Source organism: Pelmatolapia mariae, linkage group LG16_19, assembly GCF_036321145.2.
Source record: "Pelmatolapia mariae isolate MD_Pm_ZW linkage group LG16_19, Pm_UMD_F_2, whole genome shotgun sequence".
NCBI classification, from domain to species: domain Eukaryota; kingdom Metazoa; phylum Chordata; class Actinopteri; order Cichliformes; family Cichlidae; genus Pelmatolapia; species Pelmatolapia mariae.
Window position 1 is genome coordinate 68,907,031 of NC_086241.1, and position 23,956 is coordinate 68,930,986.

The window sequence follows — 23,956 nt, forward strand, 5'->3', positions numbered from 1 at the left end:
GTGTCCTGTAGAGGACAAATGCCTGAAATGGTTCAAATTTACAGTGTATATGCAGCTCAACAGTGACACACTGTGATGTATTCATGCTACTACCTTACAATACCACAGTGGTGGGTTTCATATTTAACAATGAGAGGAGATCCAACAGCTTATACAGAGGCGCTTACAATCTCGTCCTGAACACCAGCAAGACCAAGAAGTCATTGTGGATTGCAGGAGGTCCAGGAAGACAGAACACGCTCCGCTCCTCATACATGGAGAGGCAGGAAAGCATGCAGACAACATCAAGTTTGTGGGGTCACTTGATGTTTGCTCTCTCTGCGGTAGAGTATCACTTCCTGTTTCGGTTCCAACACACAGTGGTGTTTTTGTGTAGTTTTTCTGCATAGCAATTTAATGAAAAACTTTTAGATATCTTCTTCTTCTTTCATAGTAGGTGGGTCAAACTCTGGTAATTGGTGATTCTGTTCTCAGACATGTGAAGCTAGAGACACCGGCAACCATAGTCAATTGTCTTCCAGGGGCCAGAGCAGGCGACATTGAAGGAAATGTAAAACTGCTGGCTAAGGGTAAACGTAAATTCAGTCAAATTATAATTCACGTCAGCAGTAATGATACCCGGTTACGCCAATCGGAGGTCACTAAAGTCAATATTGAATCGGTGTGTAACTTTGTGGGACTCTGTAGTTTTCTCTGGTCCCCTCCCCAATCAGACCAGGAGTGACATGTTTAGCCGCATGTTCTCCTTAAATTGCTGGCTGTCTGAGTGGTGTCCCAGAAACGATGTGGGCTTCATAGATAATTGGCAAACCTTCTGGAGGAAACCTGGTCTTGTTAGGAGAGACGGCATCCATCCCACTTTGGATGGAGCAGCTCTCATTTCTAGAAATATGGACCAATTTATTAAACCCCCCAAAATATGACTATCCAGAGTTGGGACCAGGAAGCAGAGTTGCAGTCTTACACGCCTCTCTGCAGCTTCTCTCCTCCTGCTACCCCCCCAAAAACCCATCTCCATTGAGACGGTGTCAGCTCCCAAACAGACAAAGAACAAACTAAAAACCAGCAACAAACAACTTAAACATAAAAAATCACAAAGAAAGAACAAAACAGTATCCACATCTGAACCAAAGAGTAAAACAGTGAAATGTGGATTATTAAATATTAGGTCTCTCTCCTCCAAGTCTCTGTTAGTACATGACTTAATAATTGACCAACAAATCGATTTACTCTGCCTTACAGAAACCTGGTTGCAGCAGGATGATTATGTTAGTTTAAATGAATCAACACCCCCGAGTCATTCTAACTACCAGAAACCTCGAAGCACAGGCCGAGGGGGCGGTGTGGCAGCAATTTTTCACACCAGCCTATTAATCAACCAAAGACCCAGACAGACTTTTAATTCATTTGAAAGCCTGATGCTTAGCCTCGTCCACCCCAGCTGTAAAACTCAGAAACCAGTCTTACTTGTTATCATCTATCGTCCACCTGGGCCTTACACAGAGTTTCTCTCTGATTTCTCAGACTTTTTATCTGATTCAGTGCTCAGCTCAGATAAAATAATTATTGTGGGTGATTTTAACATCCATGTAGATGCTAAAAATGACAGCCTCAACATGGCATTTAATCTGTTATTAGACTCAATTGGCTTCTGTCAAAATGTAAAAGAACCCACCCACCACTTTAATCACACTCTAGATCTTGTTTTAACACAGTCGTTACCCGAACTGTTTTGGCTTGACCCCCCTTTGTTTTAATAATAATAATAATAAAAAATCACACACACACACACACACACACACACACACACACACACACACACACACACACACACACACACACACACAGGTCCTCCAGCCAGACATCCATCAAACCTTTTGTAAACAATTAAACAAATAAAAGTAAACTGCAATAAATTACAGGGTGCTATTTAATAAGCCGCTACCTCTTTTAAATAACAGATAAAAAACATCTTTAGGGTGTAATTATTTTACATATATATATATTTATTTATATATTTGTTTGTTTGCTTTTGGTTTTTACTGTTGTCTCTCTGTGCAGAATAGGTTTAAAAACAAACAGCTGTGGGATATTGTTTTTTCATGATTTGAACCGGGGGAACAAACTGTGGCAGGATCAGTGTTGTGCCAAGTTTGGTATCACCGACAAAATGTATTCCCCCTGCATCGCGAGCATTCGCTGGGCACGGAGTGCGGATCCAGTTTACTCCGCCTCCATTACAGACAATTAGACGTGGAAGTAGTGATGTTTAAGTTTTGTGAAAAAGTGAAAAATGAGTGTGGTTACATTACCGTTCAGTTTGAGGGTTACAACAGAAAATTATGTATTTATTGTTCTCACGTGGTATCGGACAGGATTATTTTAACAAACAAAGGATATTTTGCCTGATAATTATTTTTATCCTCCTGTAACTTTACTCTATAAAGAGCTAAAACCTCCAAAGTTTCAGAAGTATTTAGTCATTATAAGAAGTGTTTGTGAACTAAAAATCAAGAATGTGGGACACTGTTTGTCCGTGATTTGAACAGCCTAGCGTGTGCTCCCGACGCGGGGGAAACAAATTCTGTCGGGGATACCTACCTTGGCACGACAGCTGTTGTGCAGGTGAAGCCACAGGCAAGATATGCTTCATCACCATCATATGGTCTAGTCTTTGGCTTGGAAGGAAGTTGGTTTGGAAGCATATTTGGCGACGCTTCAACCTGTGCTTTGGGTTTGTGTGGGAGCCCCGTCAAAAACCTGTCCATTACGCTAGCAGGGTTCAAGCGTTCTGTTTTAACATATGGCATAGAAACTGAACATTTAACAGTTTCCTGAAAACCCTCTGCTGTCTGATCATTTCCTGATAACATTTACATTTACAATAACTGATTACACAGCAGTGGGGAGTAAACTTCAACACAGTAGATGTCTTTCTGAAAGTGCTGTAACTAAGTTTAAGAAGAAGAAAAGCCTTCAGTAAATCCAAAATTCTGTAGCAAGAGTGCTGACAGGGGCTAGAAAGAGAGAGCAGTTTTCTCCTGTATCACATCTTTAATCCCTAGCTTCTAATTGTGTCCAGCTTTTGTGTTTTATTGTCTATTTGTCTGCGTGTGTACGTGTGTGAGAGTGATTGACAAGCTAAAATCTCACTGTTATTTTTCCATGTGAAATTAAGAACCTATTCCTATTTAGGATTTTCTCCAATGACAATTCAAAACAATAATATAATAATCAAAATTGTTTAGATTAGAGACTTTTTACTCTAAAACACAGTAATTTGATGTTAGCGTACAGTATGAGTAATATTAGGGAGGATGTAGTGTTAACTTTATTGAACCTGCACTGGACTGTAATGTAATGCCCTGAATTAATGCACCACAATAATTAATGTGCCACAGGCTTGAAGTGTCTTCGAGGGCTTGCAGCACATACCGGTGAGCTTTTTTGTTTTTTATTATTGTTATTTCTCATGTGACTGTAGATAAAGCAGTGAAGCAGCTGAATTCTGACTCATGTGCTGAGTCATGTGAGAAGCTCTTCCATCTGCTCTGCTCCTGCCTGCAATCTGTCGCTTTACTCTGACTTTTTTCTGAAAGATGTCCATAAACATGTCTAACGCGTGTTCATATAAAGAAAAATCTTCCCACTTAATATCCATGTGTTCAGATTAAGAACAGATGGAGACTGTAACCAAATTAAATGAATGAAACTGAATTTGAGGAAATTGAGTTTTGCACAGAGACAGAAACTGGAAAGACTCACCAAATGATGGAGTTTATCTGCGTGCTGTGATGGAGTGATGACAGGAGGAGGTTGGTCTGCACACAGTCGAGTCTTGTAGCTGCTGCTCCTGTTTCGGACTCCGTCACCCCGCCTATATTTGTCTTATAGCTCCGCCCCCTGAAAGAATTAAAAGTGAAACTGGTTAAAATGCTGAATGTGTGAGTGATGCAGCTGCTGAGATGATCAGAGCGTGAAAACAATTCATTCATGCTGTTATGTCTGAATTACTTTAATGTTGAAAAATAAAAACATGTTGCATGTTAGCAGAATATGCCAGATGCTTTTTATGAACCACAGCAATATCTGTAAAACAGCTGATTTACAAGAAATCCCATGCTCAGAGGTGAGCTGATTATGTTCACGGATAAACTGCACCACCTGCAGGAGGGAAGCATCTTTACACAGAACATCAGGAGGATGAACGAGCACAAAGTCTCTCCTGTGCTGCAGTTGTGAGAAACGGTTACTGAACACGCTCTGTGCAAATTCGCCTCTCTCCTGCAGGTGGTGCTGTTTGTCAGTGAACATATTCAGCTCACCTCTGAGCATGGGATTTCTTGTAAATCAGCTGTTTTACAGATATTGCTGTGGTCTATAAGAAGACTCACTGACTGGATTATTTGATCCATGCTGATCCTGCAGTGGTGAGAAACTGTTCCTGAGGATGCTCTTTGCAAAGAAGTCTCTCTCTTGCAGATGGTGCATGTTCTTGGAAATGTTTCACAAAAACGTGAGAGTGAAGTGAGCAGAGATGGAAGAAGAGTTCCCTCCTGTTTCTGTAGCAGCAAATTAATGACAATTCAGAGCCACAGCTTCATCAGCAGCCTCATAAAAGTGAAAAAAAAAAGCTCAATGCAAGTCCTCATCTGTAACGACACGATCAAGCTGGCAGCACCTTGAATATGAATGCGCGTTTATTTTGGACATTACGGTTGTGGCACCTAATGATACAGGCCAGTAGAAGTTTGATAAAGTTAACAGCACTTCCTTGTATTACGTTCTAATTATTAGAAGAATTCATGACAAAATCTTTTACTGGATATCGATTCAGGTTGAGTCCAACTCTGTCCATGATTACTGTCACATCAGATTACTGAGTGTTTTACAGAACAGTAAGTCTGTGACCAGTGCTGGGCAAGTTACTTTGAAGAAGTAATTAATTATAGTTACTAGTTACTTCTTCAAAAAAGTAACTGAGTTAGTAACTGAGTTACAAGATTCTAAAAGTAATTAATTACTAACGGAGTGAAATCAGCAATGTGTTCGTCTATCAATCATATCAATTCAGTGACTCAAGATGGCGCCGGTGTGTATGGCAGGCCGTCCTTGTCTGCGCCTTGGCATAGTACTCCTTATTGTTTTGGTTTCATGCTCATCAGGTGGCTGTGCACTAATAACTTACGACAGACAAATGCCTTTAAATCTCCGATTCTCTTACTCGCATCGCAAATTAAATTAATAAACTCTGTCTTAATAATCTGTCACATGGATTTCTTCTGTATTACAGGTCTTCAGGAACATGGCATCAAGTGTTCAAAGGTCTTCCTGGTGTCCAGCTTTAAGCCTCGAAAGTACGATTTCTCTCTCCTACACGAGACCTTAGAGAGACAACTTCCTAAGCTCAAGAGGAATGCTTTTGTGCTGGCCATGCCCAACATCAGCCTGGAGATCATCAAGAAGAAGAAACAAGCTATGGATCTACGATTTCCTAATGTGGCCTGTTATTTTAGACCAAATGTTTCTGTCCCTGGTCTAACTGTTTCTGTTAATCTACCTTGGCTGCACGGCATTATTGCAATGGTGGTACATGAGTTTGGTCTTGACATCCCATCTCTGAGGAAACTTGCTGTCAGCACAGGTCTGTCATACAGCGATTTGTGTGCCGTTATCAAGTCACCCCTGGCTGCAGCCAAAATAACTGAGACGCTCCTGCTGAAGGTGTTGAACCAGCTTGGAGAAACATCTGAATTACGTTTTGCATTGAGCATGATAAACTTCGTTGAAGCGCTTTGGGGCTCAATCCCAAGGGGCAGATGTTATCGGGTAATGGAGAAAGCTATCCTCAGAGAACTGGCTGATGATGCTCAGAGGGTCTTTCAAAGAGTTCTGGCCTGAACATGTCAAGTAGTGACACTTTTGAAACTAGCGTAGATCTACAAACAAGCTTTTAATTTGATCTAATTAGACAGTGTTTGTTTCAAAATAATAAAATTCATAATCTCACTGCATCCTCACAGCTGATCAGTGTGTCCGAGGCCTCAGCAGGTCTCATCTCCTCTGATCAGAGCAGAAACAGCAGAGTAACTTCTCCCAGCATCACACGCTAATATGTAATCTTAAGGCAGCTATTAATAGCATTGTTATTAGCATCAGCAGTTATTATTACTGAACTTATAATATTGCCTTTTCAGTGTTCTAATAAACTGTGATTACATTTGTTGTTTTGTTTTTATATTACATTTAAATGAGATTTCTGATAAATATACAAAACCTTTTAATGAATAAATATACATTTGATTAAAAGAAATCATTAATATCATTGTTACGCAGAGTTATTATAGAGGTTGAACATTTTATCTTTCAGCATAATAAATACTTTAACATGTTTTAAACCCTTGCTCTGTGGTGTTTGTGTGCTGTTGACTGTGATGAGTGTTCACTGCCCTCCAGTGGTCACAATGAGGAACTACAATACAGACATGAACTGTAACATTATATTATTGTTTTTCAGCATTCCAGTTATTGATAAAATATTACTAATGAAAGTTGTTGGCATTGTTATTTATAACAATAAGATGATTTTCTGACCTAATGTTTATGAAATGTAACAGAAGCCGTCACAAAAATGTCTCCATTTGTTGAAAATATCAAATTACTCCCTGTGACATGTTCATTTGATCCGTGCATGTGGAGAATAAAATTCTATATCAGTCTAACATCTTTGGATTATTGTCCTCTGTGGGGAATCAAAAGCATCTGATAGAAGTCGTGCAGGAGGAGAAGGCGTCCTCGTGTGTTTGAATGATGGAGCAGGATGCAGGTGTGGATAAGTCTGCAATGACAGCTCTGACTCTGAACACGCTCTTTATAGCCTGTCAATAAAACATCCAGCCTCAAAGTGAGCACATAATGCATCCTGCCTACACAAGTTATTTATGGACAAATGATTCTTATTGTGATTTCAACAAAGCAGCTGAAATCCCAGAGATGCTCTCCTATGAACAGTGTTAAAAATGTTTCAGTCCAACCAGGTACAGAGGAGGGCTCTGCTGAAGGAGACAGAACAGTTCAGCTACGCAGGAAAAATAGGTGAGTGTGATGATTTGAGCGGGTTTGACCCAGTCACCTCGCCATCAGTGTTTTTGTTAAAGCGTCTTTAAAAGTGCAGCACCTGTGGGTCTTTGTCAGTCTGCAGTGGTCAGTATCTATCAGAGGTGGTCCAGGAAGGAACAGCTGTGAGCCAGTGACAGGGTGATGGGCAGTCAGGGCTCACTGATGTACATGAGGAGCAAAGGCTGGTCCTGTTGTCTGATCCAACAGACGAGCTCCTGTAGTTCAAAGGTCAGGATACACAGAGCACCACAGGTGCACGAGGAATAATTTACTTGACAGTGAATTCAGGTTCCTCAGATTTTAACACATCATTATATGAATGTCATCATATGTGTATAAACTGTGTAGTGTACAAACCTTCTGGCTCAGTGGACACTGGCTCCACTGCTCTTAGTGTAATTATTTTAATTCTTTGCAGACTTATTTTTATTAGTTATTACTCAGCTTAGCATCTCTTTGTCTACTTAGCAGTGGTTGTTATTAAAGGATTCAAGGAGCTTTGTTGTCATTCACATCACATGTTTATAAGAGGTGGAACAAAATTACGTACACACGGTCCCGGAGTGAAAAGAAACAGAAAATACTTACACTCCATCATTGCCTACCGGAGTTTTGTTTTGTCCGCCTTCTCTCTGTTGCTGTTGTTCTGCCTTCCTGAACTGGAAACGTCTCTATGATGAGAATTGCAGCGTTCCTGTGGGGCTTGTTCACCTGGATTCAACTGGTTTCCATCTTCCACCCAGTAACTCAGTACACAGCAGCTGAGCTTCAACTTATTTACTCTGACCCCCGGTGTTTCAGATTATTTGGTGTTTCAGATTATCTGGCGTTTCAAATGAGTCATGAACTTACTTTTTAGCCGCTGCTACTGACAAACCACAAAATCATTATTGGGTCTTTAAAGATGGATTTCTGCTCTTGTTGTTTTTAACACATCTGCTGACACTTTGTTTTAGAAAAACACGAACATGTGAGGTTACCTGGTGACCCAAACAACGCTGAAGAGCGATGCAGGAGTCTGCACTGATCAGTCCAAAGTACGTCGGTAAATGTTGTTCTTCACACACACTTTTTTCTGTGACGTGAGGATGGTCCAAATATGAGTCTGTAGGCTGTAAATGATTCAGTGTGATCCTATCATTTAAAGAATGTAAGTGCCATTTATAGTTATTTCAGGTTTTATTTTATTATTTTTCAACTTCTTACAATATAAGACAACGAGAGTGTTTTGGTCTTAAGAAAGGTGACATGTTTATACCATTTATAAGAGCTTTTGACCATACTATTCATGACAAGACTGACAGTGACAGGTTATATTACCTTGAACAGTTCACCAGAGCTGAACCCAGACATTCAGTAAGAAGTTGTCAGCACATGAGTCCTCAACAAGGCTACAATGAGGCAGGAAGTTGGTGTTTTGTCATGATGGTAATGAACTGAGAATTGCAACTGCCTACATGAGCAGAGCATCCGATTGGCCACAAATTAAAACAGGTGATGAAGGCTCTTCATAGCTATTCACCGTTTCTCACAGGTTGTAACGATGCAATGCAAGACATCAGTCAACTGCAAGAAATGGAGAACCCCACTTATTAGTTATTGTCTCTAAACTGCCATATAAAATGAGAGAAATGTGGAGAGTTTCTGCCTTTGCTCTCCTTCCACTTGTTTCTTGAATGTCAAAGTTCTCAGATCTGGTCAGATTCATAAACGGACAACCAAAAGTAGCTGCAGATCCTTTGTTTGGTGACATTAAGGATGCTGAAGATAAAACATCTGCAAATGTGAGAATGAACAGGTCACCCAGGCAAAGGGAAAGCACAACTGTCAACAGATTCAAGAACTAACAAGTTTATTGTCGTATACACCACAGAATACAAGTGTTACCCAGAGCAGTGAAATTCTTACTTTGCAAGTTCCCTTCACACAACTAATACAAAGTAAATTAAAGAATTAACTGAGCACAGAAAATTAAAAATAAAGTAAAACAAGTGCTTATGTAGCACATATAGCTTATGTATGAGTGCAGTCAGACAACAGCACATCAGCAACAGAGAAGAGTGGAAGTGGAAGACTCACAGACTGAATATCCAAGAACTCAGAACCAGAAAACAGCAGAAGCTCTCTAAGGTCTAACGTAAGAGAGAGAAGTCGTACAGGTGGAGATCAAAGTTGGACTCGATGCATAAATCTTTCAGTCCTGTGTCGAAGACGGAGTACACAGTGTGACTGTTAGATGTAAATGATAAAATATTCTGAAACTTAGTTTTCTCATTCAGCTGATTCAGTGACTCCCCTGAGTTTATAGACCTGTAATGGAGTTTAGTGGGTAGTTTATTGGTTTGGTCCTGTGTCATCAGCGAGGAGACCCCCCCCCCCGTTGTTAATTTAACATCGCTAAGCCTCATCTGAAATCCGCTGGCACGGGCATTGTGAGTGATGTAGTTTCAAATATTTTGAGAAACAGTAATACTGGAAAGCAAGAAGGCAGCAGCCTGAAGGTGTACACTGCCAGACGGCAAAAAGACCGCCTCCAGGGTACGCGTGTCACATGAGCGCCACTAAGAAACGTAAAACGTCTGTCAAAAATGCAGGCAATGCGACAAGTGCTGTCAGACGAATACAGCCGCTAACGAGCGCAGGACAAGAGAGAGACGTTCCAGGGTTTCATCAAAAATCATATTCTGAGCTCTGGCTCTGATCCATAGTCAGTCAGGAGAATATCTGAAAACAGATCTGGATGTGTTCACCGTGCCCTACACTCAGACGTCGATAGAGCGACGCACATTTATTGAAATACCCCCGGTGTGGGCATCCAAACTGTAAGTTAATAGCGCCGATACATAGTGATTTTTTATTTTCAAGACAAACTTCTGCTTAATGGTGTTGACTTGGGTCTAAAATTTGTGAGGTCGAAAGATAAATTTTCTTTCATGGCCAATCAGAATGCTCAATACCACAGTAAGATAGTGTTGCAAGCTTGTTCATACAAAAGGTGAGTGTATCACCAACTGTCAGGTTGGCACACAGCAAAGCCCTCAACATGCTAACGCTAAATACCCAATAGACAGTGTTTAAAAACATTCTCCATCCCTGGAAGGACCCGCGTTTCTTCACAGGATCATGGATTTACAGGAACTCTACCGAAGTTTGTCATAGTTGAACTCTGACATGTTCATCCCAGAGCCTTGTTAAACACGTTCTGAGCATCAGCAGCGAGCTCACTGAGGAAATAATTCAGAGCTTTGTAGGTTGTGATGAATGAGAGGCTCATTGATGCTACAATCCCAAATACTGGAATCAATCTGGCTGCTTCCTCTGCTGCCATTGATGCAACTATGCTTGCAGCTGAGACCAACAACTTCAGGATGAGATCTTTGGTTGTTTTCTCTGCAGACAGTTTTGATTTAATGACAGCACTCAGATCAGTGTATGGAACACCTGAGCTGGCAGCAAGTCTCTCCAGAGATGACTTATCAAGACCAAACCCAGCTACATATTTTGAAACAACTGCAACCATCAAGCCGAGATCAACAGCAACAGAAAGTCCAGGAACTGGAACCCCTGCTACAGCTGCAGACAGAATAGAGTAGTATTTTATTTTAGACTGAAACGCTTTTTTCTTCTTGTTGATGATCTCCAGGTTGATGTTGGGCATGACGAACAGCAGAGCATCTCTCTTGTGTGCAGGAAGTTCTCTCTCTAAGGTCGGATGTAAGAGAGAGAAGTCGTACAGGTGGAGCTCAAAGCTGGACACCAGGAAGACCTGTGGGGACACGACGCCTTGTCTCTGAAGACCTGAGTTATAAAAGAGATAAAACATGATTCACAGTTGAACTTTATTATGATGAATGATAACACCTGTTTGCACTGGTAAAGCAAAGAGATCAGTGAAAAATATGTGACTGTAAACTTTGAAAGAAAGAAGGAAAAAAAACACTGACTTTAAAATTATTTATTAATTATTATTAAAATTAATTATTTATTTATTCTGTTTTACATAAAGAGGATCTTCCAGTCTCAATTTCCTCTGCAGCTCAATAAAACCTGACTCATAAAGAAGACAGAATCTGTAGTTATATGCAAAAATATAAAATTATAAATAAATGCATATACATATATTTTATTAATTTTCCAACAGTAAAAATATAAATCAGCTGCATTTTTCACAGTAAAAGAAAAATCTCACCTTGAATGCAGTCGTCTCTGATTTTTGTCAGAGTCCTCTCTGCACTGAAGTCTCTCTTTCTTCTCTCAGCATTTATATCGTTGTCAATCTTTGAGCGAACAAAGTAGAACTTTTTCTTCATCCTCTGGATCTCCTGAGCGAGTTTCACATCATTTTCTCTGAAGCGAGTGTCTGAGATGATGATGAAGAAGTCAAACTTGTCAAATCCAACAAGCTCCAGGTACTTATCAGCTGGAAACTTGGTGGTGCCGATTCCAGGAAGATCCCACAAAGTAACATTGGGATAGTTTGGATGGGGATATGGTGTACCCTCTGAGGTGGTTTCTACAACACCAGTAGGAGCAGCTCCCTCATCTTTGTCATCTATCCCTCTGAAGGCATTAACAAAGGTGGATTTGCCTGAGCCACATTCTCCTGTGATGGCGATATTTAGTGGAATATTTTCTTGTTCTTCTAAATATTCTTGGATCTTTGCAGCTGCTGCTGCAGTGTCGTTATTCTGCAGTGCTTCTTTAACTCCAGCAATTAGATCCTCCATGTTGATCCTGAAACAGAAGAAAAATAAAAAGGTGTAAAAATCACTGCTGCATTATTTGGAAATACTTAATATGCAGACATCTGGTTAGTCATATTGCCAATGACTAACCAGATGTCTTCAGTATTAGAGTTATCATAGCAGTTTAAAGAGAGGATGGAACAGAACCAGATATAAGAGAGGAGTGTACGGTATTAGTGATCAACAAGCCAGGAGAGGGGAGTGAAAGTGTAACAAGATTAGTGGGCAGTGGATCAAGTTTACACAAAGACGACTTTAACTTAGTAATTATAGAAAATATTTGAATTATTGTAGGAAGTTCAAAAGTGGATAAAGAAGATGACAGTTGAGTAGGAGGGGAAAAAATGCAAGTAGGACAGTTGACCATATCACAAGAAGAGGGCAACAGTTGATGAAGAACAATTTTTGTATAAAAAAAAGTCCATAAATTTGCTACAGACTGCAGCAGAGTGTGTATGAATGGCAAAGGTTTAAGAATATTATATAAACTAGAAAACAAAGTACGAGTGTTTCCTTCAGCTGACTCAATAATATAAGTGCAGCAAGCAGATTTAGCATGATAAATAGCTTCTTTATAACTTTTTTTATGACTGAGATACATGTCCTTATGAATATTAAGTCCTGTTTTCCTGAAGAGACGTTCCAGGCGGCCTCCAGTAGCTTTAAGTTGGTGAAGTTCAAATGAATACCACAGGGCAGAGCGAGAGAAGGAAACTGTTTGAGTGTTCTGGGGAGCCAAGGTTGATAAGTCTGTTGTTATAGTGAGATACCAGGTCATCTATGGAACCTGAGGCATACCTTATACCTGTTGTTGTGTAGGATTGCAAGGCCACCCCTATATCCTGACACACGGGGCTGGCAGGTGTAAACAAATCCAGGTGGAGTGGTCGAATTGAGTTCGACTAAATCATTTGGATGCTGCCAGGTCTCCGTTAGACATAGAAAGTCAAGTTTATGATCATTAAGAAGATCATAGACAAAAGGTCCCCTGCTGGAGAGCAATTGGGCAATCCAACGGGAACGGGGTGGTCACTGCTAACATTGCAAGCTGACCTGGCAATGCTAGTGAGCAGTCCGCCCCTGTGCAAGATGACCACAGGGGTGGTATTGGGCTCCTGCTGTCGATCCTGTAATTCCATCTGGATCCAACTTCACACCCGATCAGATCTGCACACTGTTAGACCTCTGCCTCACCACCACATATTTCAAATACAACGAAGGCTTCTACAGACAAAAACATGGCTGTGCCATGGGCTCCCCCGTGTCACCTATTGTAGCCAACCTTTACATGGAGGAAGTGGAAAGAAAGTCTCTTGGCTCTTTTAAAGGGAGAGTACCCAGCCACTGGTACAGATATGTAGATGACACCTGGGTCAAAATCAAAACACAAGAAGTGGAATCCTTCACTGCGCACATCAACACCGTGGATAAAAACATCAAGTTCAGGGAAGACACAAAGGATAACCGTTTTCCTTTTCTGGACTGTGTCGTGCATATTGAAGGAAATGGAATCCTCAACATTGAAGTTAACCGGAAGCCCACACACACGGACGGACCAGTACCTCCTCTTTGACTCCCACCATCCTCTGGAACACAAACTTGGAGTAATTAGTAGGGGTGCAACGATACACAAAATTCACGGTTCGGTTCGGTTCGATACTTTGGTGTCACGGTTCGATCTTTTTTCGATACAAAAAAATGTTCATGCCTTTTTTATTTGTCATTTATTAAAATTATAAATATATATTTTAATTCAAAAGTACAGTTTTTAAATTTAATGCTGAAACAACAAAATAATTAAAAAAATAAATCTATCTGATCGAGAAATCCCTCATCTTTGGAAAAGAGAGTTTATTACAGAGAAATGGCTCTTTCCAAAATAAAAGCTATACTATAGCTTCTTCTGGGGTATACTCTCAGCAACATATTAAACATATCAGGTCTCCATAAGGAGAATCATGTGCTAACGGCTGTCTAAATGACTCGGGTAAAGTTTGTAGCATGCGTGCTTGTTGTTTTTGTCTGCTTCCACTTGTCTTTGCACTAGGATGATGTCGGCGTAAATATTCATTGTGTTCCCACTAGTGCTGTCAGCATTAATCTCGTTAAAATGACGTTAACGCCATAACGCCGCAAATCTCCGTTAACGAGTTACCGCGGATCGCCCCGTGCGTGGGGCTGGACGGCGTCAACATGTTAACGAGCAAACTGCGCTAACGCAGTAGTTCCCACCAATGTAATTGAGCATTGCGTGGCACATCATACTGTTTTACTTTTGTCCAAGACGCGCTTACCTTCAGGGTCATACTTCACATGAAGACCAAAATAGTTCCAAACGCAAGATCTGAATGAGGGTGGGGGAGGTTCAGTTTCAGGTAGCGTTGAGGCAGTTGCCATGTTGCAGCGAGCTTAGCTTCTGTCTTGCTAGCTTGCGCTGTGCTCAGTGGATCTGCGCTCGACAATGCAGCAGTAGGTGGAGTAGTCAAACGCAGATCCACTGAGCTCGGTATGCGTACCGAACCGAAGACACTGTATCGAATGGTTCAATACCGATACATGTATTGTTGCACCCCTAGTAATTAGGACCCTACACCAGTCTCTGCTGGACGGTTGCGCCGTAAGATGGCTGCACCGATGAGAGCTCCCAGTCATCTCAGTAAAAATGTTATTATTTATTTTGTACTGCTTTCAGCGCGATCATACACTCGGTATGACAGACAAACTTGCGCGACGTCGAGGGAAAACAAAGAGGGGGAAACGCGCCGGAGTTTTGTGCCGAACGCGACAGAGAAACAGCAAGCCACCTCTCCCCAGCATCCTGCTTGCGAATCTCCAGTCTCTGGACAACAAACTTGACGAGCTGCGTGCACGGATTAAACACCAACAAGACATCAGGAACTGCTGCATTCTGGCCTTCACAGAGACATGGCTGGAGCCCAGTGTCCCCGACTGCGCCATCACGCCGGATGGATTCACTGTTTACCGGGGAGACCGAACTAAGGACTCAGGCAAGAAAAGGGGAGGAGGGGTGTGCTTTATGGTTAACTCTTTGTGGGCTAGAGATGTGTGTATCTTAAAAACTTACTGCTCTCAGAGCCTCGAGCTGCTGACCATTAAAGTCAGGCCTTTTTACCTCCCAAGGGAGTTCAGCTCAGTTCTCCTCTCAGCTGTTTACATTCCTCCACACGTTGATAAAGCTACGGCTATGGACGAACTGTATGACATCATTACTGGACACGAGAACAAAAATCCAGAAGCTGCCTTTATTGTGCTGGGAGACTTCAACAGAGCCAACATGAAGAAGGTTCTCCCCAAATACTATCAGCACATCTCCTTCCCCACAAGAGGTGATCAAACACTGGTACACTCCATTCAAAGAGTGCTACAAACCCCTCCCCTGCCCAGCTTTTGGTAAGGCAGACCATTGTTCCATTCTGCTGCTGCCTGCGTACAGACAAAGACTAAAACAGGAAAAACCAGCTTCCAGGGTCATCTACAAATGGGACAGTGAGGCTGAGGAGGTCCTGCAGGACTGCTTTGACACAACTGACTGGCAGATATTTGTGGATGCAGCTGATGGCAACATCAATGAACTCACAGACTCTGTCATTTGATATATTGGAAAGTGCATGGATGATATCATCACAAAAACCACTGTCCGCATATATCCAAATCAGAAATCCTGGGTAAATAAAGACGTTCGCGCCAAGCTAAAAGTGCGGACCTCTGTCTTTAACTCCGGGGATGCTGATGCATATAAAGCAGCAGGTACGACCTCCGAAAGTCCATAAAAAAGGCCAGAAAGGACTACAGGGACAAAATGGAGTCCAGCTACCACAGCTTTGACACCAGGCGACTGTGGAATGGACTGCGCTGCATCACTGACTACAAGAAGGACAACACTGTCAGTGTTCAGCCCACTGTATCTCTCGCAGACGAGCTTAACAACTTCTATGCTCGTTTTGACGCAGACAACAAAGAGCAGATCCTCTACCCTCAGGAGGACAGTGAGGCTGCAACTTTAACTCTGGAAACAGAAGCTGTGAGATGGACCTTTAAAAAGGTCAATCCTCACAAAGCTCCAGGACCGGACGGCATCCCAGGCCGGCTACTCAGAGTGTGTGCAGACGAGCTGGCAGAGGTGTTCACCAACATCTTCAACCTCTCCCTGAGGCAGTCAGTGGTCCCCACGTCCCTCAAAGCATCCACCATCATTCCTGTTCCCAAAAAATCAGTGGCCTCCTGTCTGAATGACTACCGTCCTGTTGCACTGACATCCATCATCATGAAGTGCCTGGAGCGGCTGGTCAGAGGTCACATCTGCTCCTCCCTCCCTGACACACTGGACCCTCTTCAGTTCGCCTATCGAACAAACAGAGCCACAGAGGATGCCATCGCCCTGGCAACGCACACCACCCTCACTCACCTGGAAAAAGGGAATACATATGCAAGGATGCTCTTCATCGACTACAGCTCGGCTTTTAACACCATCATCCCCTCAAAACTTGCCTCGAAGCTCGTCGGGGCTTGGAACACCAATCTGCAGATGGATTCTAAACTTCCTCACAAACAGGCCCCAGGTGGTGAGAGTTGGTAAGCACACCTCCTCATCACTCATCCTAAACACAGGTACGCCACAGGGTTGTGTGCTTAGCCCCCTTCTATATTCCCTGTTCACACACAACTGTGTTGCTAAACATGAGTCCAACATCATCATCAAGTTTGCGGATGACACAACCATCATAGGCCTCATCACAGACAATGATGAGACGGCCTATAGAGAGGAGGTGATGGCGCTGTACGAGTGGTGTCTGGAAAATAACCTGTCTCTCAACATCAGCAAAACCAGAGAAATGATAGTGGACTAGCGGAAGCGACCAGTCAGTGAACACCAGCCCATTAACATCAACGCTGTCAAGGTCGAAAGGGTCAGCAGCTTCAAATTCCTTGGAGTCAACATAACCGAGGACTTCTCCTGGACCCTTCACACAGACACTGCTATCAGGAAAGCTCGCCAGCAGCTTTACTTCCTGAGGAGGCTGAGGAAGTTTGGCATGAACGCCAACATCACCTCAAATTTCTACAGGTGTGCAGTTGAGAGCTTGCTGACGAGCTGCATTACAGTTTGGTACAGAAGCTGCTCTGCCAGCAGCCGTAAATCACTACAGAGGGTGGTGAAGGCAGCAGAGCACATCACTGGCACGAGGCTTCCTGCCATTCAGGACATTTATCTTCAGCGATGCCTCCGTAAAGCACACAGCATCATCAAGGACCACAGCCACCCAGCACATCAGCTGTTCTCCTTATTACTATCTGGCAGACGTTACAGGAGTCTGTCTGCTCGGACTACAAGACTTAAAAACAGTTTTTACCACCAAGCCATACGACACCTCAACCACAACACTTAAACACACACAACACAGTCCACAGGACGCACTCAGAAGCTACCCTGCAGCTTCACAAGTAGTCTGTTTAATCTGCACTGGTTACTCCACTTTATTGATATTTATTTTTAAAAAGTGCAATACTGTAATTTTCTGCTGCTCATTCCTGTGCAATATCCCATCTGCCCCCCCCCGTCATATTTCTTTTCAAGATTTTCTTTTTTAATCACTAGTGTACATATATTTATATTTATAGATACATATATATTTTGTCATCTTTTCTCTTTTACCACGTCTCTCTAATATTTTGCTCTTTACTATTTTTCTATTTATTTTGTTTTTTTATTTTATTTTATTATATTTTCTTCTACTGTACCATGCTGCTGAGTGACTGCTGCTCGTCAAACACATTTCATTGCAATGTTGACCCTTGCATATGACAAATAAAACTGAAACTGAAACACCGGGCAGAACATTTTCCCTCTAAGCCTGAAGGGAAAAAGAAGGAACACACACATGTAAAGGAAGCTCTTAAAACATGCGGTTATCCTAACTGGGCTTTCATCAAGTCAGCAAAGATGCACATAAAGAAGATCAGACACCAGCGAGGGAGGATAAGAAAGACAGATGCAACAACGTTGTCATCCCCTATGTAGCCGGTGTATCAGAGAAACTCAGGAGAGTTTTCTCCAAGCACGACATCCCAGTGTACTTCAGACCCAGCAACACACTCAGACAGAAACTGGTTCACCCGAAAGACAAAACTCCAAAACACAGACTTAACAACGTGGTGTATGCTGTACAGTGCAGCGAGGAATGCCCAGACCTCTACATTGGAGAGACCAAACAGCCACTTCACAAGCGCATGGCACAACATAGAAGAGCCACCTCCACAGGACAAGACTCAGCAGTCCATCTGCATCTAAAGGTCAAAGGTCACTCTTTCGAGGATGCCAATGTTCACATTTTGGACAGATGGTTTGAAAGAGGAGTGAAAGAGGCCATCTATGTCCACTGTGAGCGACCATCTTTGAACAGAGGCGGTGGTTTACGACACCAACTGTCTGCCATCTATAATCCAGTTCTGAGATCCTTCCCAGACGCCTTAATACCCACTCACATCCTGGGCCATCTGACCTCAGGAATTCACACGACAAGGTGGGGCCAGGTTTCACAATGAGCTCACCCGAAACCCTGGCTGATTAGGTCCCACACCCGCTTTCACACCTTGGATCGTGTGATTAGGTAGAGGATCATCAGGGGGTCCTTTGTCCCTCTTGGGGGGGGGATACTTCCACAGGGCTTAAATCTGGGACTCTCCACCATTTGACCTTAGAACTGAAGAAGCTTCTCGGATGAGAGGTGAAACGTCTTCAAGCCACTTAAAGAAGTCCAGACACTTTTCTTTCTAAGCTCTTTAGAACACGCCCACTTGTTGATGTATAGTGGTGTCTAGAATACAGCCAAGGAGTTTTGGAACAGTTTTGGAATCCCTTATAGCGAAACTATAAGGGATCATTGGCAACAACTGGGAAGTACTTGGATTTGAGGTTGGCTTGTACCTGAGAACCTTTGGTAGTATCTCAACTAAAAATCGCAGCATGGAAGAGGAGAAGGTAATATTCAAAATAAAAAGCTTGCCTCAAAGAAAATTGTCAGAGATGTCAGAAGAAGACAGACTAAACAACTTCAGCGCAAGAAGTTTATTATCATTTTGTATGGTGTTACTGAAACGAAATACTGTTTCTCGCCAGCCTCTACAGTGCAATAAGCAATACAGTTTAAAGAGAATAAATACAGTTTAAAAGAATGAGTTTTAAAAAGAGCAGCAAAAAAAAGGCATAAATAGCATTAGGGCTGCCACAAACGATTATTTTGATAGTCGACTAGTCACCGATTATTTTTTGCGATTAGTCGACTAATCAGATCATCATCCATTGGACGTAAAACGTACAGCTTATTGCACCAGCAGCATCTGCTCTTATATAACTATCATTAGCTTCCAGCTTTAAGTGTTTAAGGTATGTGCTAACTAAAAATAAAGACAAGATGATAGTTTATTAAATTTTAATGAAATTTGCAGATTGTTTCCATGGAGTTTAATAAACTCAGCCGTCTGCTCCTTGCTATCTAAAATATAACAGGACACCGGAGTATATTCTCGAGCATCTCACACTTCTGATAATCAGTTGTCTGCTTGACGTTTATTCAGCTGTGTAAAAACTATAACTTTAATCTCAGCCAAACCGATTTACTCAGGAACAAATAAAATACAAAAAAAAAAGCCAAACAATGATATTTTTAAGTTATCTAAGTGACTTATATATGTTTAACCTGAGTAGCGAAAGACGGCGGTGGGTTTGAAAACGATTTGCCGGGAGTCCGGTGTTCTCAGCGGCTCTAGTGACCCTTGAACCCCGGCTAGCTATCGAGCTAGTGGGTAACAGACGTCTCCGAAAACGTCGGAGCGCTTTTGAAAATATGTGGTGTCTTGATAAACTGAGCAGATACTTGAGGTTTACACAGCTACATTCTCGCCTGAAAATATATTAAACGTTTATTTTGTGACCCAGAAAGAATAATAAGAGTAATATTAAAACTAACTAGCTGCCGCCATTGTTGGAAACTGAGCTGGGCCGCGCTATGAATTCTGGGACAGAGCTACTTCTTCTTCTTCGGGGTTTAACGGCAGCTGGCATCCTTGTACATGCAGTGCTGCCATCTTCTGTTTCAGTCCGTTATTACACTCTTAAATCCTGCTACTTATTCCTGCATCTTTTGTGGTCTTACAAAGCTTCAAACGAAGCGTCGACTATTAAATCAGTCGTCGACGATTTTGATAGTCGACGTAATCGTGACTAGTCGACTAATCGTGGCAGCCCTAAATAGCATAAAATCTAAGTTCTAAAACAAACTCAAGTCACATATTTTTATTTAAATAAAGCAAAAGGCGCCTTTGTAAGGTGCAGGAAAGGATGGATGGAAGAAGGGGAACAAAACTTGGAGGAACAAAGCTTAGAAAATCATCATGGGAAACTGAACTCAATTCAAAAACGTAATAGAAATTGTATTGTTGCTGATAACCCTAAAATAATATCCAACTTTTGCTCTTTTTTTTCTTTACAGTGAGTTATGCAAATCAAAGTACATACTGTTATCTTTTCTTAATTCTCTTGAGGTCAAACCGATAACTCAAGATGTTAGAAAGGTTTGTGATGAGGTGATAGGTGATACGTCCGCTTCAGGTCTCAAAGTCAAACGAACACTGCAGCATCACTAGGATTTAAAAACTGTAAATTCTTTCATCTTTAATAAAATAAACAGTGTTGCTGCTTTACCTGGTGTAACAATTAAGTTTGACATCCAGTGTACTGAACCGCTGGTCTGTACCATAAATTATCATTACAGGAGTGGTTGGAGCTCTGTGCGCAGTAGCATTAATGACGGATGTGCTCAAAGGCGTGCTCTGTAACCTGTATAGAGCAGTCTGTCATGCACAGGAATAAGCTGCATAAAGTCTGTGTAAGTTGCAATAATACTTTGATGAATTTCAGTGTTAAGTTGTTTCTAACCTAAAGTATGTTACTGCGCTGGTATTCACAGGAGTTTGCACCCTTGGCAAGCAGAGCGAGGTATGTGATGTCATGTGTCTGTTTTTAGATTTTATTCAATTGAACTGTAGAGAACCTGGACACAGTTTAAAACTGCCTGTTTTGTTTTATTTAATCAGTTACTGTAAATCTCGGAATTGTTTTTTGAATTTACTTGATTTAATTTAAGCTCATTTGTTGTTATTGTTTATTGTTAAGGTTCAAAGTGTTACCGGCATGGCCCTTTAAGGGTGAAGCCTGATGGGAAATGTATGCGGGATGTGTGTAGCGGGACTGCCCTGTGTGTGTGTGAGAGTGAAAAGAGAGAGAGAAGAAGAAAAGAGTAATGGTTAGCGACAGAAGAGACGGGAAGGAAATTAGTAAAAGGAATATAATAACGCCCTCGGCAGCCAGAGTTGTGTCGGCGATGTTCGCTGTGAGTAAATTGTTTCAGCTCGCTGTACACGGTGTTCGTGCCTTAGAGAAGAAATAAAGTTCGGTGAAGCAGTTTTCCTACACCTCCTTCGATCTTTTTACTAGCGGAGTCAGTTAGCCAGTTACGAAACCTTCAAGTAACTGCCAGAGGTTTCCTTACTACGGTTCGGAGCCGCGAATCTGGCGCGGTAACAAAAGGGACTGAACGGGTGTCAGTTTTGTCTTATTTTATAGCTTTCACAGGGCTCAATGATGTCCAGAGAATGAGCCGTGTTTGGTGAGGAAATAAATGGCTGCACCCATTAGAGACTCTTCTGTCCTTCTTGATGCCAAGGGCTGCTACATCCAGGTATCCATGAAAACAGAATTTATGAAATTTAACAGAGTTAGAAGTTAGCAGGAAGTTAGCTCGCTAGTTTCCACCTAAACATGATATAGCATGTTCTGACTGAGAGATTTCTGAAAAAAATAAAACATACAGCTCTGCTATCTCTTCCAACATAAAAGAAGACAGAAAACTAAACAGCAGTGATGTTTGTAGGGTTACTGAAGTTGGGCTAGCTGGTACGTTAACAGGAGGGTTCCCGATGGTTAGAGACAAATGCAATCTCATGGCAGGATGCTGTAAACGGACCAAACTTCAGTCAGGAGAACAACTGAGATAATCCATCCACAATACGAAGTTAGTCATTAACATACTGCAACAACATGGGAATAGAGCAGCTGTAACAGAATTCAACATTAATGAATCAATGGTACGGAAGTGGAGGAAGAAGGAAGAAGAATGACCTCCCAGCCCATTGTTCCTCCAGTGGGCTGATTTTAGTCATTATGCAAATGTGCTGTTTATAAGATTGGGGAAACCTGCAGTCGGCTGAGACTGAAGAAGTCACTTGGACGGGTGACGAAACGTTTTAATCATAATTTCACTAGCTCGGCCCACCTCCTCATTTTAGGTTTGACAGCGTTTAGTAGGTAAGGGTGAATGCTTTGACTTGAATTGAGCTGCGGTTTGGGGAAGGCCTCGAAGGGGACAGGTGATGGCTCCCGGGCCTGGCAGATCCCCGTGTACTAAATAGAAATGAAGAAGTTAAAGAAATGAAAACAAGGAGGGAAGAAAGGTGGGGCACGTAAATGAGAATGAACAGCTTGCAGAACTGGGGGGAAGCTATATATACGACAACCAGGAAGGAATGTGTTTGGAGGCGTGGTCCTGCTCCTTAAATTCCAATACATAATCTCCAATCTATTTTTAGTTGCCTATCAATAAAATTTAACTAGCATATAGTGAAGTCCAAACTTTCAACAGAAGTTGAAGCAGAGACTCAGCGTGGCTGCAGCTTGTTGTTACATCATCATAAAGTCTGCCATTTGATTTTCAGGTGCAGCACACAGAGGGTTAATGACACTCACCACATTCAGAGTGTAACAACCAACCACCTGTGTGGGAGCACGATACCACTTTATGTCCGATATGACCGATATCATAAATTTGAAAATCTGCCGATACTGATATGACTCCAATATAGTGTATTTTATAATCAGTAAAACTGTTTGTTTTTTTAATATCGTGCTGCATTTTGTAGAAGTTGATACTCAAGTTTTAAAAAAACAAAACACTAAAGCTATTCTGTTATACCTGTATGCAAAAAATACACAGCACCCAAAATATTTCATAGTTCAGCAAAACTGATGAATCTGATAAACTTAAATCTACATCATGGCTGGACTTGGACAAATAAATCGGCCTAGAGACCAGCCCACCAGGTATTACAGGAAAAACCATAAAGCCTTTGAATGAAAAGAAACACTGTTGTGACAGTGATGTGCACTGTCTTGTTGTAGATGTATCAATCTAATAAACTTAAACTTACCACATCCTCCCTATTCTGGTATTCTAAACAGTACTTAGTAGATATATTAAACAACCTAACTAATAGGGTTGCCAACTCCCAGCAAAAAAAAAAAAAAAAAGGTAAGATAGGTAGATCTCTGAAAGTGCAGTAACTGAATGTAAGGAAGTGATTCTATTAGCTTCAGTGACGGCCGGTTACATTTTGCAGTGCAAAACAATAATCGTTTCTCTCTCTCTCTCTTATTTCGATGTTGTTTTTCCTCTACTGACGTACCCCCCCCCCCCCCCCCCGCCCCTTCCGTGTGCTTCTCCCTTCCCGTTTCCTTTTTGTTGTAACTACTGCTGCTCGAGCTGCTTTATTGACACGCACAGACAAATCTACCCACTTCCTCGGTACTCTTGAGATTAAGAACAAATAAGAAGAAACAGGACATAGATTATTTCATTTCATGGAAGTTTACCTGCGTGTTGGTGCTGGAAAGATGATAAATACTGTATTCAGCAGTAATTCTGATGATGCGGTCTGCGCAGACTAGAGCCTTGTTGTACTGGCTCAAACTTTCTTTAAATGTTTGATGTCTTTAGCCCCTCCCCCTGAAAACAGCAAGAGAAACTGTTTTAACTGGTGACATAAAACTAGCAGACTGGCGTTCAGCCATTTGATTTTTGTAAAAGCCATCAGTTTACAGGAGTTTCCCCTCAACAGTGGAACTATACGAGTAATTGTCTTGTGAGTTTGAGGTGCTACAGGAGCTACATGAAATCCTCACATCCTGTTTCTACAGCCTGATGTATGAAGACAGTTTAGATGCTTTTCATATTTTAGAT

The 23,956-nt window shown here is 41.8% G+C and overlaps 2 protein-coding genes across 2 annotated transcripts in view; both read right to left on the minus strand.

Moving 5' to 3' along the window:
- Positions 1-3,882, minus strand: part of LOC134644112 (interferon-inducible GTPase 5-like) — a 97,562-nt gene extending 93,680 nt beyond the window's left edge. Inside the window, exon 1 of the mRNA XM_063496841.1 lies at positions 3,766-3,882. The gene's annotated coding sequence lies outside the window, so the exon portion shown is untranslated. The remainder of the gene's footprint in view (positions 1-3,765) is intronic.
- A 6,412-nt stretch (positions 3,883-10,294) lies between these two features.
- Positions 10,295-23,658, minus strand: LOC134644115 (interferon-inducible GTPase 5-like). The gene is made up of 3 exons (XM_063496844.1): positions 23,590-23,658; positions 11,309-11,853; positions 10,295-10,917 (listed from the first exon to the last, which is right to left on the minus strand). The coding sequence occupies exons 2-3, from the start codon at positions 11,844-11,846 to the stop codon at positions 10,295-10,297; spliced, it is 1,161 nt and encodes a 386-aa protein (XP_063352914.1). The 5' UTR covers positions 11,847-11,853; positions 23,590-23,658.
- Positions 23,659-23,956: the final 298 nt, after the last annotated feature.